The sequence below is a fragment of the Cucurbita maxima genome, unplaced genomic scaffold (genome assembly GCF_002738345.1).
Source record: "Cucurbita maxima cultivar Rimu unplaced genomic scaffold, Cmax_1.0 Cma_Scf00008, whole genome shotgun sequence".
In the NCBI taxonomy this organism is placed as follows: domain Eukaryota; kingdom Viridiplantae; phylum Streptophyta; class Magnoliopsida; order Cucurbitales; family Cucurbitaceae; genus Cucurbita; species Cucurbita maxima.
The window spans coordinates 4,400,985-4,419,758 of NW_019272024.1; the positions used below are offsets into that span (position 1 = coordinate 4,400,985).

The window sequence follows — 18,774 nt, forward strand, 5'->3', positions numbered from 1 at the left end:
ACAAATTCAAGAGAAATGATCATAGGGGAATAATCGAGATTGAAAAAATTTAGAGGCTACCTAACTAGGAAACAAATGAAACTCGAATCGAGTTATGTCCCGAAACCCAAATGGGCCTGGAAGAGAGAAGGATTTGAGCCACACTGTTGACCACGATCCATAGCTAGACTCTTGTTCAATGGGGCGTGCCAAATGCATACCCTACCTCGAGGGGTTATTTCGATTTGATTAATTCTCAAACCCACATTCGAGATCCCTACGTCAAATCTCATATAAATACATTAATATGACTAATGAAGAAGTGCGTTTATCTAACTCTCGAAACCTTGAGCTTGCTATATTCAACCTATTTAACCTAAATACAGTTTTTATCATTTTACAAGTCATCACATCCTCCTAAAAAAAGTTCATCCTTGAGGCACGTGAAGATCACAATTTACCTTATCTAGACTTTTCTAGCCGCAGTTGGCATCATGTGTAGAAAAAAAATAAGTATTTTTTTCCGAAGACCTACGCATCAAATTCTTAAAATGGAGATGACTCCGACTATGTCGACATCTATGGAGAACAATTTAACGACATTTAAAAAATTTTTAAAACCATAAAATTAAGGATATTTTTAATATTTTGAAATTTTAACGTTATTATTAATCTGAGTGTTATTTATTTATTAAGTTTAAAATTTTCAATGGCATTATTGAAATTTTTTGAAGAAGTTATTTTCTATAATTTAACTTTTTTTTAAAAAATAAATTATAATTTCAGTTTCAGATAAGCTTTCTTCTACGGATGAGGCGCGCCAAGGCCTCTCTGCAGCTACCAACTTCCTTTCATGGCGTTCCCTTTATCTTCGGCCGTTTTCTCTCGCCGGTTATCTCTCTCTGCCGCCCCTCACACTACGAGATGCAGCTTTCTTCATACACATTGCATGGTTCGATTTACCCGGTCATCTGGAAGCTCGATTCTCCCGAAACTCTCCTCCGCGTCTGCTAAGAACTCATCACTGGTTGGTCCCCGATTCACTGTAAAAGTGTTTATTTCTTGTAAATTTCGTAATGTCAGTTCAATTTTCCTGTTTAATTGGTTGCACGGAAAGTATCTTCAAATTTCTCTTTTGTTTCAATGAGTTTAGTCCCTAAACTTGGCGAGAAATGTATAGTGATTTTTGGAGCAAATAGAACTTTTTCGAATGGAATTATGTTCAAAGTTTTGAATGAAAGTGATAGAAATCTACTGAATGTGCCACCTCTATTGACATTTTGGTCATTCTCTTTTACTTGGTGCTCTTCAATTTCTGAATAGAGTTTCAGTGATGCAGGAAGCAATGGACCAGCATAAGTTTCTCCGACAGTCATGTATTTCAGGTTTTGAAAATGGAAAGAGGGAATTTGGGAAGTTAATTGCTATGATCCTCATATGTATCCAAATTTCTTCTCCATTCCCCCTGCTGAATTGGGACATTCAATCAATTCATCCTGCCATGGCAGTACTTTATTCACCTGACACCAAGGTCCCAAGAACAGGAGAACTTGCATTAAGGAGAGCAATTCCTGCAAACACGAGCATGAAGGCGATACAGGTTGTTGCTGAGATTCTAGTATGTACATTTTTCTTTTATGGTGATCATTAATTGTTTTGCCACACCGTTTTTCCTTCTAGGACTCCTTAGAAGAGATATCATATTTGCTAAGGATTCCGCAAAGGAAGCCTTATGGAACTATGGAGGGTAATGTGAAGAAAGCTCTCAAGGTAACATATAACCCTGCTTCTTCATTCATGTAACTAATCAGTGTTTAATTACTTGCTTAGTGTTTGATTGCTGTTTTTAATTCCTCCAGTCTGCGTCTTGTTTTCTTCTCCACGCATTTGTCTTTTACCTTTCCCCATGACTGATTGTTCTGCTTCCAAGGAGTATTCTACTCAGGTTTTTCTTCTTTCTAACACCTGTAATCTTGTTTCAATTCGCCTGTATGGATCTAATTTTCTAACGTAGAAGCTTCAAATGACCTCGATTTTGAAAGGCTCATAAGCTTATTGATTCATTGATGGATCAAATTCATAAACAGGATGCTCTTTTACTGTCCTTATGTCTTTGATCCCATCACCAACGACTTCTGAATCGGCATCCTTTCTTTCTGCCATTCCTTGTTCAAATCCTGTTTATGAGGATTGGATTGCGAAGGATCATATTCTAGTGATGGTTATCAATGCTACACTTTCTCCGGCTGCTGTCGCAAATATTGTGGCTGTGAGACTTCTATGGATTAAGCACTATTGTTACTCTATCCACAAAAGGCACTATGGTTATATTCAGGCTCTTATTTCGCAGCTGAAGCTTCAGTTTGAAATGATAGATTTTGGAATTTTAAGATACTTTCTTGGGAGATTTCTCATAAGAATGGTATTGTTGTGCATCAAGCAAAGTATACTAGGGATGTTTTGAAGCGTTTTCACATGCTTAGTGCTAAGTCTTGTGCAACTCCTCTTGTTTTAGCAGCAGCTTCTTACTTGGGTGCTCTTTGTTCTGCTGAGGATGCTAAAAACAATCGAGTTCCTATTGGTGCCCTTCATTACTTAACCTTCAGTAGGCCTCATATATCGTTTTGTGTTAGTAAACTTTCTCAGTATATGCACACTACTTCTGATTCTCATTTAGTTGCTGCTAAGAGGATATTGAGATATCTCTCAGGGGCTATTGGTCTTGGTTTACTGTTTCATCGAGGGTACTTTGATTTTCTTTGTCTCCATGCTTATTCTGATTCAGCCTGGGCTGGTGATTCTCTGGATAGACATTCCACGTCTGGTTACCTTATAGACAAAGCATGCTGGAATGACCCATATTGTTTTGTGAAGATAGTCTTCACTTTTAGAAGCGAAGAGTAAGCAACGTGACCATGTCGCTGGGGATGCTGGAGATGTTGGAGCCATCAGGTGCCGAAGCCTAGGCATGAGTTGTTATAGATGGTATCAGAGCGATACCTCTCCTTCTAAAATGTGTTTCATCAATGAACCAATGCGGATGCTGGTGGGCATGTGACTGACTCCCAAGTAAAGGAGGAGTACATGAATGTACCGAGGCCACAACCGAATGAGAGCGATCCTGAAGATATAATGACTACGAAAGGCTTAAAAGAATTGAAAGTCATTACCTATATCAACAAGGTGCACCTTTTTTTTGTGACTCAATTATAGGAACTCCATGGTTAAGCGTAATTTGCTTGGAGTAATTCTATGTTGGGTGACCTCCTATGAATTTTCTTAGGATACATGTGAGTGTGAAAAAACCATGCTGAAAGGACTCGTGTTGGCCTATGGGAATAGTTTTCACTCTTAGAAGCGAAAAGTAACGTGACCATGTCGCAGGGAATGTAGGATAATGTTAGGGCTATCAAGTGTGTCGAATTTTGATCCAAATTCTGGGCATGAGTCATTACAATTAGGATGTTGAGCTACCATATATTACTACAGATCATCAACTTACCGATTTTTTGACTAAAGCTCATACCAATTTTTTCCTTCAGCTCTGTGGTCCAATCAGTGATCATCAACTTACCGATTTTTACTAAAGATCATCAACTTACTCTTCGTGCATGTGTTTGAGGGAGGATAGTAACTAATCAGTGATTAATTATTAATTTTTAATTGTTGTTCTTTTTGCATTGTTGCCTGTAAATATGGTTGTACATTCTTTATTCATTAAATGAGAAGAACTCTCTCTCTTTTTGAGAGATTATCGCATGTAGTACAATAGTTTAACTTGAATCAGAAGATAATTTCTGGTAAAAATATTGTGTCGTTCTTTCCTTGACCATGAGGTTAAGTTTACTTTTATTTTTGTTTGTGTTTTCCTTCCTCGTTTAGATCTATTTATCAGTTGGAGCTGTAACACATTCTAAACTTCTTATTTGACTTGTTTATGTTTGCCTATTGCAGCTGGCAATTGATGAGAAAGACTTGATTTTGGGAAGTATACCATCAGAGTTGAAGGAAAAAGGTTCATCGTTATACACAACTCTAACTGAAGGCAAGGTACATAAGAGCAGCGCTCCATTTGACTTGGAAACCTGCTGTACATCTCCATTATAATGCTGATTGAAATTAAGGAAGAAGATTATAACAAGCCCTTGATCTAAGAAGTATGGTTGAAACATATAAGATACACGTGATATTTAATGGACCTCAAAATGATGCTTTTGTCTTTTGAAAAAAGAGAATAGATAATGAAATAGACATGCGTAGTTACACAGTATAAAATGAACATTTCATCATTAGTTTTTATTTGTTCTTTTAAAGCAGCAAATGTTTTAACAATATCCTCAATGTCATCACGTGGCAGCAAACTTTAAAAAAAAATCATATTAAGAAATTAACCTCTTGTCAGTATGAAAGTCTGCTGCCTGTGTTTAGTGGTTATTGAAGACAATACTCACAATAAAATGAAGTGTCAATGCTTCATAAAATTTGATCATAGCGATTTTAACTCTTTTGAGTAGTCTCTCTAGCAGTAAAATTTTTCGTAGGTCAGAACTTAAAGTCTTATAATTAGAATTTGGAATGATAAATAGGTCTTTTGGCTAACTGTGCCCGGAAAACAGTGTTGTGGGGGTGATTTTATGGCTGGATAGAATAGTAAATACGAATTGAAGTAATGTAATATTGCAATCGAGACTTCATATAAAATTTGTGTCCCAGTTTATTTTTCATCGATGAATTTTATCATTTTTCTCTCTTTCACATAATCTACTCATGATTAGGTTTTGGTTAATTTTATTGGGTAATTCAGAAGCTAGATGAACATTTAGCATTTCTTTGGTTCTCAGGGTGGACTGCAAACTCTCCTCCAAAGTATTAAGGATAATGACCCAGATAAAGTGTCTGTAGGACTTGCATCATCACTTGATACTGTTGCAGAGTTGGAATTGTTGCAGGTTAGCATGTTAAACTACTTAAAGAACTACCCACAGCTTGACATGGGGAAAAGTTGGAGTTGCATGACCTAGAAACAATGTTATCTGCTTATGTTTTTTCTTTTTATGTTATAATAGGGTTCTTATCCTATTTTCCCTTAACTTCTTGTCCCACAGGCCCCTGGATTGTCATTTTTATTGCCTGAGCAATACTTGAAATATCCAAGGTCAGTAATTATTCCCATCAATACTTCATTTCCTGTTTGAATGGCGCCCTTGCACCCATATTTCATTTCTTATCACTCTCCGACTGTCGAAGACTAAGAATTATCTCGAAACATCCATCATAGTCGTTAACCTCAAGATGCATTCAAGTGCTTTAGGTTAGCAATTCAACCATATTTCCTTATTCAGTATGTGAAGATGCATGTGATGTAGAACAAATAGATAGGAGAAAGAGAGACTAAGAATACGGACGTTGTGACTCAACTAATATTCAAAATTCTACTCATTCAAGACTAAACTAGGATTTTCATCCTAAGCCTTTATGTATGGGTATCCATCCCTAAACCAAACTTGGTTAGATTCTGTGTCACAAGGGCAACGCTAAAATTGCTATGATCCTAAAAATTCTGCTATCCTAGTTAAGATATTGTTATTCATATAATTCAAAATAAATACAATATGCATTTATCTTAGTTTGACAAATGTATACATGTAACTCCTCCAATGGCTTTCGCATTAGGGTGACTCCTTATTTCATGAATTATTACTTTTTAATTTTTATCATCGTGAAGAATGATATAAAGACTCATATAGTTTGGAATGCAGAAACGTCATAATACATTGATTCATGATTGGGTCCATATTCGTATTTTTTACTTTTCTGTTAGTTTACCTCCAGATTTACAAAAGATAAGTGAGATTAGCTATTGGAGTTATATTTTCATTTTGGATAAATGGATTTATTCTAATGTTACCTCAGATTAGTGTATTATTAACTTTGTGATTATGCTTCGTGTGACATATGCTATACAGACGACTTCCGTTAATTTATTATAGAAATGTATTGAACGTTCTCCATGAGTTTTGAGAGTCAAATATCAATGTCTCATAGTGATTTGTAGGTTGACAGGGAGAGGAACTGTTGAATTTACCATTGAGAAAGGAGATGGTTCAGCTTTTTCCCCACAAGCAGGTGGTGAATCTAGCAATACAGCTACAATTCAGGTTTGTTGAACCTTGATTAGTTTGGACGTCATTTGTGCTTTCCAGAAAAAATTGTATTTAATTCACAATATATATTTTCTCTCTGACTCGAACTCGTTGGTCTTGACTTGTGGTCATCGATCTTTCACATAAAGACAAAAGCAGGATTAAGTGATACTGATATTATTATCCTCGTTTCCAGGTTGTAGTGGATGGATTTTCAGCACCATTGACAGCTGGGAATTTTGCAAAACTGGTAAGGTAGTTGAGTGTCAGCCCCATTTAAGCTTAATTGAAGGACGTCTTTACACTGCTTTTTAATTTTCATTGATGAGTTAGGTACTCCATCTTAGGAATAACATGAATCACATGAATCACGGATCTCCACAATGGTATGATATTGTACACTTTGTGCATAAGCTCTCATGGCTTTCCTTATAAACCCATGATCATTCCCTAATATTAGCCAATGTGGGACTCCCTCCCAACAATCCTCAACAATCCTCCCCTTGAACAAAGTACATTATAGAGCCTCACTTGAGGCCTATGGAGCCCTCAAACAGCCTCCTCTTTATCGAGCCTCACTTGAGGCCTATGGAGCCCTCAAACAGCCTCCTCTTTATCGAGCCTCGACTCTTTCTCTAGAGCCCTCGAACAAAGTACACCCTTTATTCGACACTCTAGTCACTTTTGACTACACCTTCGAGGCTAACAATTCTTTGTTCGACATTTGAGGATTCTATTGACATGGCTAAGTTTAGGGTATGACACTGATGCCATGTAAGGAATCATGGATCTCTACAATGGTATGATAGTGTCCACTTTGAGCATATGCTCTCATAGATTTGCTTTAGGCTTCTCCAAAAGGTCTTATACCAATGGAGATTATTTCGTTACTTATAAACTCATGATCATCCCTAATATAAGCTAATGTGGGACTCCCTCCCAACAATCATCAACACTTCATATATGACACAAGTAACATAACAAGTTGAAATAAAGAAAACTGTACAGCTAGCTCGAAAAAAATACTGATTGTGCATGGAAATTCAGTATATCTTCCATGTTTTTCGCTGAATTGCAGGTAATTGATGGAGCTTATAATGGAACAAAACTCAGCTGTACAAGTCAAGCTGTTCTTTCTGAAAATAGTCTTGACAACAACAAAGGCTATAGCATTCCCTTGGAAATAAAGCCGTCAGGACAATTTGAACCCTTATACAAAACAACCCTTAATGTGCAGGTTTAATCCTGTTCTCATTATCGACTTATAATTTATTTAAGAGAACTTTTCCGTTTCGTTTTTCTTATATTATTTTTCCCCTGACATGGAAGGATGGAGAATTGCCGGTCTTACCTCTGTCTGTGTATGGGGCAGTTGCCATGGCACATAATGAAGATTCTGAGGAATATTCTTCACCATATCAATTCTTCTTCTATCTGTATGATAAAAGAAATGTAAGTTTGGTTCATTATTTTGTTTACATATTTTTGGAAGCAGTTACTGGTTGAAATTGCTCATGAGCTTGCTGTCTGGTTGTGCAATTCATATTTCAGTCTGGCTTGGGAGGACTATCCTTTGATGAAGGGCAGTTTTCAGTTTTTGGGTAATAAATAATTTGACCACTGAACCTTGTCTCTTCTTTTCAACCTTTGAAGTTTCATTAATCTTTATACTCTCTTGTGTCTGGTAGATACACAACCGTTGGACGAGACATCCTTCCTCAGATTAAAACAGGAGACATAATTCGATCTGTGAAACTCGTGGAAGGTGGAGATCGCCTTATCCTACCGAACGAGAATTGATTCTTTTGTTCTTATCAAAACCAGATCTAGCAATTGATTCGTTTCATTTGTATTTGTTCGTAAAGTTTTGTTGCTTGTGATATCTTACATGTACCATTAAGTTACTTGCAACTTAATTCATTTACTTTCATCTTTTGGTATTCCTAAGAGTTGGTATTCGTTGGTGTAATGACCGGCTTGTTAAAAACTATCATAAGCCCTATTCTCTAGGACCAAGACCTATTCTCAAGGTCTTGCTAATATTTTTAGGCTTGTTAGTTTATCTTTAGGTTTAGCAGAAGGCTATATAATGTCATTCTTTCTGCGGTTGAAACATCAAGTTTTTTAGTGCAATATTGTATGTCTTGAGTGATTTTGGTGTTGTGAGTACATTTGTTCTGCTTTCGGCGCACAACAAGTGGTATCAGAGCTAGGTTGTGGTATTTTGGGGTATTGTGAAAGCTTGGGCCTCATCGAACATTAGACGTGCTCACAATCGTGTTTATTCTCTTGAAATTCAATTTTAAAAAATTGTGTTTTTTGAGTTTCATCCAGATAAATTATTGCAAATGGCAGAACCATCACGACGTGGATCGAGAGTGTGGAGTTCCAATCTCGAAGTAGAGAAATTTGATGGAACCAATAATTTTGGTGTTTGGCGAGGCGAAGTTAGCGATTTGCTGGTCATGCAAGACCTCGATGTGTCTCTCGAAGAGGAAATGCCTGAAGACATGACAGAAGCAGAATGGACGAAATTAAATCGACAATCCTGTGGAATTATTCAATCCTGTCTTGGCAAGGATCAGAAATATCCATTTATGAAGATTACCCTGGCGAAAGAATTATGGGACAAGCTTGAAGTGAAATATATGAAGAAGAGTGTGGAAAATAAACTCTATTTGAAGAAGAAACTCTTCCGTTTTGACTACAAGGAAGGCATCTCAATGGCTGAGCATTTGGATGATTTTAACAAAATCATCACTGATTTGCTCAATCTTGATGTTAAGATTGATGACGAGGATAAGACGTTGTTGTTATTAAACTCTTTGCCGGAAACCTACGAGTTTTTAGTAACGACCCTACTACATGGAATCACTAATATTGATTTTGAAGATGTTTCAAATGCCTTAATAAACAATGAGATGCGAAAAAAGGAAAAGGAGACGTATCAAACCTCTAGCTCAAATGTTCTCACTGCTCAAGGAAGGACTTCTAATTGGAAAAAGAACGAATGTGGAGAGTCTCGATTAAAGTCGAGAGGTAGATCTGACAATTGGAGAAAACTTGATAAAAATGAGTGTGCATATTGTCGACAGAAAGGCCATTGGAAAAAAGATTGTTCAATCTTAAAAGAGAAGGGGTCGAAGTCCAATGTGGTTAGAGATGACGACACTGATACAGATGATGCCTTGACAATCTCCCTATCAGCTAGCCAAACCAGTGAATGGATTCTTGATTCTGGGTGCTCCTATCATATGTGTCCCAACAAAGAGATGTTTTTGGACTTCAAAAAGTTCAATGGTGGAGTTGTCTATATGGGCAATGATAGTACTTGCAAGATAATGGGAATCGGCTCAGTACAAATCAAGATGTTTGATGGGGTTATACGAAAACTCAAAGAGGTGAGGTATGTCCCTGACTTGAAGAAAAATTTGATTTCATTTGGCGTTTTGGATGCGAGTGGTTATCGCATCATTTTGGAAGGAGGGAATTTGAAAGTAGCTCGTGGAGCTTTGGTGGCAATTACAGGAACTAGAAGATGTAGCATATACTACCTCAACGGAACCACAATAATTGGGCATGCTGCTGTCGCAAGTTCGAAAGAACAAGACATCGAAATTATGGCACATGCGACTCGGGCATACTGGTGAGAAGGCGCTTCAGACACTGGTGAACCAAGGAGTCCTTAAGGGTGCCACAACTGGAAGAATTGATTTCTGTGAACATTATATATTTGGTAAACAAAAAAATGTGAAGTTTGGTACAGCTATACACCAAACAAAGGGCATTTTGGATTATGTTCACACTGATGTATGGGGTCCCACAAAGAATGTCTCATTGGGAGGAAAGAGGTGGTTCGTCACCTTTATTGATGACTACTCGAAGAGAGTTTGGATGTATCCATGAGGCACAACAACGAGGTTTTCCAAATCTTCCTAGAGTGGAAGAAAATGGTAGAGAATCAGACGAACAGGAAAATCAAAAGGCTGAGATCAGACAACGGGGGAGAATATACTTATGATCCATTCCTTAAAGTATGCCGAGATGAAGAGATCGTTCGACACTTCACTGTTCCTGGTAAGCCACAACAAAATGGAGTTGCTGAGAGAATGAACAAGGCATTAACAGAGAAGGTTCGATGCATATTGTCTCAAGCAGGATTGAGTAAAGCATTTTGGGCTGAGGCTCTCAGTTATGCAGTTCACTTGGTGAATTGTTTACCTGTTTCTGGAAACGGTGGGAGAACTCCGCTTGAGGTATGGTCAGGTAGTCCTGTTAGTGATTATGATAAATTGCATGTGTTTGGGTGTCCTGCTTATTATCATGTGACAAACTCAAAGCTGGATCCTAGAGCAAAAAAAGCAAAGTTATGGACTTTAGCAAAGGTGTGAAGGGCTATAGGTTATGGTGTCCAGAAACAAGTAAGATTGTTAATAGTCGAGATGTGACATTCGATGAGTCCGAAATATTTTTGCAGAAAATTGAAAATAATGACGAGGCATTGAAGCAGGTGGAGAAGGTGGTGTTCTCTCCTGATGTGGTTGCTCCTACTGAAGAACCTATTGATCAGGTAAATAATAACTTTAATGTCTTAGAATAGAAAGAGCAAAGTCTTGAGGAGCAAAGCCTTGTAAATGAAAGAGTGGAGGAACCTGAGTCAATCGCCAAGAATAGACCACGAAGGGTAATTCGAAAACCTGCAAGGTTTGATGATACGATAGCATATGCTTTCTCTTTGATTGATGGAGTTCCTAACAGTTACAAAGATGCTATTCAAAGCCCGGATAGCTTACACTGGCAAGAGGCTGTGAATCAGGAGATAGCTTCATTGAAGATAAATCAAACTTGGGATTTGGTACAGCTTCCAAAAGGTAAGAAGGAAATTGGTTGTAAATGGGTTTTTGCAAAAAAGGAAGATCCTTTTGGTATACGTTATAAGGCTCGACTTGTGGCTAAAGGCTACGCACAAAAAGAAGGTATTGATTCCAATGAAATTTTCTCACCTCTGGTAAAACATTCTTCGATTCGAATATTGTTGGCTTTGGTTGCTCAATTTAATCTTGAGCTTGCACAACTCGATGTAAAAACTGCCTTTTTGCATGAAGATTTGGAAGAAGAAATATATATGGCGCAACCAGTTGGTTTCCGAGTAGTTGGACAACAACATTTAGTATGCAGATTGAAGAAACCTTTGTATGGGATGAAGCAATCCCCTCGCCAATGGTATAAAAGGTTTGATCATTTCATGGTAGAGCATATGTATACTCATAGTCAATTTGACCATTGTGTGTATTATCGATGTCTCGATGATGGATCGTTTATTTACTTGCTCTTATATGTTGATGATATGTTAATTGCTTCAAAGAGACAGGTGGAGATTGATAAACTCAAAGATGAGCTTTCTAAAACATTTGAAATGAAAGACTTAGGCAATGCAAAGAAAATACTTGGAATGGAGATAGAGCGAGATCGAAAAAAAGGTACAATCTGGTTGACTCAGTCTCAATATCTACGCAAGGTATTGTCAAGATTTAGTTTGAATGATTCAACCAAACCCGTTAGTACTCCACTTGCTCCTCATTTCAAGCTTAGTGCTTCCATGTGTCCAAGTTCTGACGATGACAAAAGGTATATGGAGAACATTCCTTATACAAATGCTGTTGGTGCGTTGATGTATGCTATGGTGTGTACTTGACCTGATCTTTCACACGCAGTAAGCATGGTGTGTCGTTATATGCATAATCCTGGTAAAGAGCATTGGCAGGCTGTAAAATGGATTCTTAGGTACTTTCTTGGCACTATTGATGTTGATATTAAGTTTCAAAAACAAGAAATGTTTATTTACTATGGCTGGTGGACCTGTTTGTTGGCGTTCAACATTGCAGTCTACTGTTGCATTGTCTACCACTGAAGCAGAGTATATGACAGTAACGGAAGCTTTTAAAGAAGCTATTTGGATGCATGGTTTGATCAATGACTTGGGTATTTTGCAGGGACATATAGATGTATTTTGTGATAGCCAGAGCGCTATTTGCTTGTCAAAAAATCAAGTCCATCATGCTTGTATAAAACACATTGATGTCCGTTTTCACTTTATTTGAGAAATTATTAGCAAAGGGGATATTCGTTTACTAAAAATTGGAACTGCTGATAACCCTGCTGATATGTTGACAAAGGTGATTGCTCGTGAAAAGTTCTGCCATTATTTGGATCTCATCAACGTCGGAAGGAAGGAGTAGTGTGTTGACGTGGTAGCAACCAAATTCGCTATCAACTTGGAGATCTTATGACAAGGTGGAGATTGTTAAAAACTGTCATAAGCCCTATTCTCTAGGACCAAGACCTATTCTCAAGGTCTTGCTAATATTTTTAGGCTTGTTAGTTTATCTTTAGGTTTAGCAGAAGGCTATATAATGCCATTCTTTCTGCTGTTGAAACATCAAGTTTTTTAGTGCAATATTGTATGTCTTGAGTGATTTTGGTGTTGTGAGTACATTTGTTCCGCTTTCGGCGCACAACACCGCTTTTCTTATCATATCCACTTTGGTGCTCTTCACAAGCCATATAACTCAGGTACAACATGAAATGAAAGAGTAGCACGTGTATAAAAATATTTAATAAGTATCGCACCGGTAGGTTCTCAATCGTCCATAAACCATGTAGGAAAACTGTGAATGTTTGATTAATCCATCACACTTAAATGGTGTGAAAGTTATCTTATTTATAATCAAATGAATTACAAGGATATGAAAATAGTAATAAATGGAAATAACAAAAGATACTCATGATAATAAGGCAAATACTAGATATTTGCCTTATAATAAAATATCAAATATAATATATATTGTAAACTATAATTTATTACTAGAAACTATATACATGTCTTCGCTTTTAGAACTTCCTTAGATTTTATATTAAAATATCATTCTCATAGATTATTACCTTTATCATGTTAAGACTATCAATTCAATTATAGGAGTTTTATCTCTTGTTTAGTTATATCAACTCGTATGATGTCATTGTAAACATAGGGATTTCATTTAGTTTCATATAATCGGGCTCATTTGAGCTTATTTCCATCATTCGGTTAATATAATCTAGTTCATTTGAGTTGATTTCAATCATCAAGTTCAAGTACTCGAGTTAGCTTATCCCAATCATTGAGTTCAAGTAATCTTAGCTCATATGAGCTTATATCAATCCTCATGTTTATCATAATTTGGATGATCTAGCTAACTCTTTACTATTCCCGAGAATCACTTCAAATCTCATGCGCACACATACATGGGTGAGATGCGACTTCATTAATAGTACATATATGAATTATGTCAATCTAGAAAATTCATTATTAGAGATTAGTTGTCAGACTCTCCCATAGTCTTCAAATAGTATAATAATCATAATCATGAGTTGATATTTCATAAACGCTTCAAAACTATCATTGAAATAGATTTTTTTTTTAAAAAAAAATTCATACAAAAATTAAGACTTCGAAGTGACAATAACTTAAAAATACACCTGACAATCCAAATTTCCATTTTAAAAGAGTGTCGCGTCATTTTAGATTCTAATTTCCATAGTGTAAAATATTATAGAAACAATTGTATTTTTTTTTATTTATAAACGAAAAAAAAAAAGAAAAAAATGAAATCCGATTATGGGCGTAATTCAAGAAGTGGAGTTTCCACACACCCATTACTAAGAAAGAAAATTGCAAAATTAAAAAAAAAAAAAAAACAGCGAACACGTGGAATCCCTCGGTGCTTAGAATTTTAATTTGCAAAATTGGAATGGAAAAGAAAAAGAATTTAAATGGTTTATATGGATTTAAAGAATGATATTATTTCATACAAGGTGGAGATATTAGGACTACATGTCGTATTCATCTTGAGCTATCGTGACCACGTCGTGGGCCCTTAGTTTTGGGCTTAAGTGGGCCCACTTATGGATGAACTTGTGGGCTTAGATTTTCAGCCCCTGATTTCTGCTCAAACTCACTTGTGCCGGGATTTTCTTCTCCTCTTTACACCCGCTACCATTTATTTTTAATAGTCAATTTTTTTTTTTTTAAAAAAGAATAATTATAAATATATCTAAATGTGTTGGTTAAATTAATAAAACCTTTAACTTTCTATTTTTTTTTTAAAAAAACTCTTAAATTTTAAAAAAAATCTAAAAAATACCATTTAACATTTTAAAAAAGTTTAAAAAGTAAGTTAAAAGTAAGTTGAGGATGTTAATGCTAAATTTAAATTTTCAAGGTTTTTTTGATTTTTTTTTTATTTTTAATTTAAGGATATTTTTTAAACCTTTTTAAAATTATTTTACTAATAATTTTATTCTAAGTTTAATATCTAATTTCATCAAATATGCGAATTTTGAAGGTTTAGTTTAAAGAAATTAGTGAATGTTAATTAAATGATGCATATAGTTATCTATTTAGTTATTTCTTTGTTTTATTTATTTATTTTACGATCAAACACTTTTTTTTTTTTTTTTTTTTTATCGGATCAATATTATCCACTCATGGTATGTGTACGGTAATTGGCCGTCGGGATTCTTCTAGAAAATGATTCCCTACTTCACTATTATCGCACATCTGGTCAGCTACTAATTCCACACCTCCCATCATCAACGTCCATCGACAATCACACGGCAATTCAAATTCGATGACACATTAAATCACTATGCACCAGATCAGCACCCAAACAACCACGTTATATAGTCTCCTTCCTCTTATTCGTTGCAACTCGGAGTAACATCGTCTGGCAACTCAGTTTCTCCCGAGTCGTCATTTCATTCCAACGCGGCCATGGCTTCCGTCCACGCCATAGCTCCTCAGAGGTTCACTTCCTTCATTACAGAAAAACGAGCCTGTCTACGCGCCGCTCCCAATTTCCACGCGTTGAAGCTTCCGCAGCGTTCAATTTTCTCGAGAAATGGGCAGAAGTTGAGTTGGGCGTTGAACTCGGCGGTGGAAGAGCTCGATGTTATCCCGGTGCAGAGCGCTGATTTCACCGACCAGCAAGAAGGAGTGGCGGTGAGCCGGGTGGAGAGGGAGAGCGTGGAGGGAGAGATGGGGAGTGCGGTAGGTGGATTCGGCGAGCTCTCGTTGGGAGGCGCTGGTGAAATTCAGGGGTTTTCTTCTTCTGGTACTGTTAGAGATGGCGGTGTAACAGAGAGCGGGGAGAGTGAGAAGGTCATAATTGATCGGATTATAAATGCGACCATTGTTCTTGCGGCGGGTTCTTATGCTATCACGAAGTTGCTCACCATCGATCAAGATTATTGGCATGTGAGTCATACTTTTCAATTGCTTCAATTCAATAGTTTTCTGTGTTTACTTGGGATAGAATGTTGGTTGGTTCAAATGGAAAAGCTGTAAAGAGTTTCATGATTTGGGAAGAAGAAATGCAACTTAAATTGCTATAGAAAAGAAGTTGTAGAGTCACATTCTTTTTTGGATCAATCACCAGGAAGCACCCAAAAGCACTCGCAAGCACTCCCTAACACGTTCTATATCTCAAAATCCTTAAAGATTGAGCTCCCGCATTTCATGGCCCATGCTATACAATAGTGATCCTAATAATTCCCCAAACTCCAGTAATTCGAGCTATTCGTGAAGAGGCTAAAAACACAATCCGGGTGTTTTTAGTCACTCAAGATGTTCAGCACTTGGACAATGGTCTAAATGAGTGCGTTGATGTGTAATCTTAGAGTAACTTACGCTTCAAACATGTCATCTCTAGACACCATTCTAATTCTCTTTCCTTCCAACCTCTAGGGATGGACACTTTTTGAAATACTGAGATATGCCCCTCAACACAACTGGAGTGCTTATGAGGAAGCTCTTAAGACACACCCAGTTCTCGCTAAAATGGTGATTAGTGGAGTGGTGTACTCTCTTGGAGATTGGATTGCGCAGGTAAACTCATACATACCATCAAATTTTTGCATCCCATAATATCTTCTCTTTGTATGCCCATGTAAATGATTTTTCTCATTTTTAAGTTTCTTCTCATAGTGTGTCGAAGGAAAACCTCTATTCGAATTTGATCGTACACGCATGTTCAGATCAGGCCTTGTTGGCTTTTCTCTACATGGTTCCCTTTCCCACTACTACTATCATTTTTGTGAGGTATGTATGCCTTCTGAATTTTATTCCTTGTGTTTTGATTTCAAGATGTTTCCTTACCTTAACATGAACTTCATTTTGTTTGAGTTGTAGAAAAGTTTTTCAGTCTCATTACTTCCCGTTTAAGAAGAAATCATCTGTGTTGTGTTTTGCAGGGTCTTTTTCCTTTTCAAGATTGGTGGGTAGTTCCTGCTAAAGTAGCATTCGATCAAACGGCATGGTCAGCAGTTTGGAACAGTATTTATTTTGTGGTATTAGGATTCCTACGGCTCGAGTCCCCAGTTTCTATATTTAATGAACTAAGGGCGACATTTTGGCCTATGCTTACCGTAAGAGATTCTATTCTTTTCTTGAATCTTCACACTTCTATGAGTTAGTTGAAATAAGACAGCACATTGGGTTCCCGTTTCTTGTTCTAACTATTGTTGGGAAGTCATTTTCTGCCTTAGACTATCCCTTATCAATATGATTCATTTCTCGTCGTACATTTTTCGTCTTCTGAACTTTCTCGTTCTTGGTTCTTTCGTATGTAGTAAGTTTAACATACGCACACTAGTTTTTTGGTCACCTTTCCCCTATGGTTGACCCTTGATTTAATTGTGACTTCAGTTTTTCATACATACGAAGAAACAATCAATATCATGAGAGTTTGAATCTAACTTTTATTCACACCATAGCAACTATGAAAATCTCATTACCAGAAGTTTGAAGACTATCAGTGCTTTTCAATTGAATTTGATGTTGGTTTGAATGGACGTTCTTTTATTCTCTGAGTTTAATTTTGGATTTTTGTTTTATCCAGGCGGGTTGGAAACTTTGGCCATTTGCTCATCTTATCACATACGGTGTTGTTCCTGTAGAACAAAGACTCCTCTGGGTTGATTGTGTGGAGCTTATCTGGGTGACCATACTCTCCACGTAAGCATATAGTAATATCATTCAGTTAGTCATTTTATATTATGTTTTAATATATCTCTTTAGGAGTGAGCATAATGCAAGTGAAATGGTGTTGAGCGACATACTTTCCTGGGAGCTAGTTGTCTCCTAACCTTTGCCAATTTATCTGATTGATAGTTATTCGAACGAGAAATCGGAGGCTAGAATCTCTGAGGTAGCTACAGATTCCGGTTCGGATTCTCTTTCAAAAGATTCAACTCAGGTATTTTGGTCTTAGAACTCTTGATCGACCATTTTATCTAATATCCCTGACTGGACTAACCATTTCCGTTGAACTTTTCTTTGGTTTTATCAGGGCTAAGCTGACAGGAAAAACCATGAAATATGTGTTGTTCACTTCAACTCTGAGAATCTGAAGAGAAAGATTCACTCCGGAGCATTTACGATCGTACACGTATAAACATGATTCGAGCTGCAAATCTTGATTGTTGTACATTGTGTAGAAATTTCTGAACATTATTGTAGATGAACACTTAACACGTTTTCTTTTTGCGTTTGATAGCTTTTCATCAACTGTATAAATATAGTGAAATATATAGAATCTTGTACTTCCATTGGCTCTTCAAGCCTTGTCCATGGTGCCAACGATCAGAAGCTGCAGAAAAACTTCTTTTAAGTTCATTCACCATCAATTCTTCCAGAAAAAACTGCTGTGGGGTTAAGTGAGTTGAAGAAGAACCACCCTGGATTGGCTAAAAGGTACAAGCTACACTTTTGATCTTGTCTAGATTATAGTTTAAGCTTATGCTTTAAGATATTAGGTGAGCGCTAAAGGCCGTAGAAGGGGGTTAGTTTACAAGCAAGTCGATCATTTACGAGTTGTTCATGATTATAGCTGGGTGAAAAGTCCGTTTTACTCCTGTAGTTACATCTTTCACCTTAAGTACCATTAATTCTCTAATAAACAATTTGTTTATGATCCAATCATAAATCAAGTTCCTCTTGGACCAATGAGAGGGTGGGGCTTCCACTGTTCAAGTCCCGAAATCAGTACTGAGAACAACTCATCTACTTTCCTCATATAGAAAAGAGTGATTTCCCACCTCCCTATTTGGTCAAGTTCCCAAAATGGTTTGGCAGGTATATTGAATCGGCTAGACTCATTCTCACCCATGTAAATGAAAGGACAAGCCCTCACAGGCAGGAGTTTATGAACTCAGGATTAAAATCGGGTCGCATATGATCTATGTTAAATATTAATCTTCTCAATTAACAAATTTATAAATAGAGATTAAATATTTCTCGGTTCAGTCTTATACAAACTCATTGTATAGGATATTCCACTTACATGTCTCCCCACATGAATGATAAGACACTTAATCTTATCCATGTACTATAAGACTCTTTAGGTTATTACTTGAACCTTGTATGTTGACTGCACAGTGTATAAGATTATATTAATAACTTTGAATTTTAACAATTAAATTATAAATAAAATTATAAAAATTTCATACTATAGATATCAATTAAATTATAAATAAAATTATAAAAATTTCAAATTTAAGTAAAATTATAAAAATTATTTTTAAAAAACTAAATAATTAATTACGAGGTTTAAGA

At 36.5% G+C, this 18,774-nt stretch overlaps 2 protein-coding genes across 4 annotated transcripts; both read left to right on the forward strand.

Moving 5' to 3' along the window:
- The first annotated feature begins 778 nt into the window (after positions 1-778).
- Positions 779-8,091, forward strand: LOC111483278 (peptidyl-prolyl cis-trans isomerase CYP37, chloroplastic). 2 transcript variants are annotated; one of them, XM_023129435.1, is made up of 12 exons: positions 779-1,006; positions 1,319-1,579; positions 1,660-1,749; positions 3,934-4,029; positions 4,821-4,928; positions 5,085-5,134; positions 6,035-6,137; positions 6,319-6,372; positions 7,201-7,359; positions 7,452-7,574; positions 7,674-7,723; positions 7,811-8,091. In XM_023129435.1, the coding sequence occupies exons 1-12, from the start codon at positions 833-835 to the stop codon at positions 7,920-7,922; spliced, it is 1,380 nt and encodes a 459-aa protein (XP_022985203.1). In that variant the 5' UTR covers positions 779-832; the 3' UTR covers positions 7,923-8,091. The 2 variants fall into 2 exon arrangements, with proteins under 2 accessions (XP_022985203.1, XP_022985204.1); XM_023129436.1 differs by having other exon boundaries at positions 876-1,006; positions 1,311-1,579.
- Positions 8,092-14,858: 6,767 nt separating this feature from the next.
- Positions 14,859-17,787, forward strand: LOC111483289. 2 transcript variants are annotated; one of them, XM_023129466.1, is made up of 7 exons: positions 14,859-15,417; positions 15,907-16,047; positions 16,147-16,260; positions 16,413-16,586; positions 17,060-17,175; positions 17,332-17,416; positions 17,510-17,787. In XM_023129466.1, the coding sequence occupies exons 1-7, from the start codon at positions 14,935-14,937 to the stop codon at positions 17,513-17,515; spliced, it is 1,119 nt and encodes a 372-aa protein (XP_022985234.1). In that variant the 5' UTR covers positions 14,859-14,934; the 3' UTR covers positions 17,516-17,787. The 2 variants fall into 2 exon arrangements, with proteins under 2 accessions (XP_022985234.1, XP_022985235.1); XM_023129467.1 differs by having other exon boundaries at positions 17,518-17,785.
- Positions 17,788-18,774: the final 987 nt, after the last annotated feature.

What these genes read in the sequence shown, in the direction of transcription:
- LOC111483289 (XM_023129466.1), top strand. Translation starts at nt 14,935, where the DNA reads ATGGCTTCCGTCCACGCCATAGCTCCTCAGAGGTTCACTTCCTTCATT. An exon ending in TCGATCAAGATTATTGGCAT is followed by an intron (nt 15,418 to 15,906) that starts GTGAGTCATACT and finishes TCCAACCTCTAG; the next exon opens with GGATGGACACTTTTTGAAAT. An exon ending in ACTACTATCATTTTTGTGAG is followed by an intron (nt 16,261 to 16,412) that starts GTATGTATGCCT and finishes TGTGTTTTGCAG; the next exon opens with GGTCTTTTTCCTTTTCAAGA.
- LOC111483278 (XM_023129435.1), top strand. Translation starts at nt 833, where the DNA reads ATGGCGTTCCCTTTATCTTCGGCCGTTTTCTCTCGCCGGTTATCTCTC. An exon ending in CAGAGTTGGAATTGTTGCAG is followed by an intron (nt 4,929 to 5,084) that starts GTTAGCATGTTA and finishes CTTGTCCCACAG; the next exon opens with GCCCCTGGATTGTCATTTTT. An exon ending in CAATACTTGAAATATCCAAG is followed by an intron (nt 5,135 to 6,034) that starts GTCAGTAATTAT and finishes AGTGATTTGTAG; the next exon opens with GTTGACAGGGAGAGGAACTG.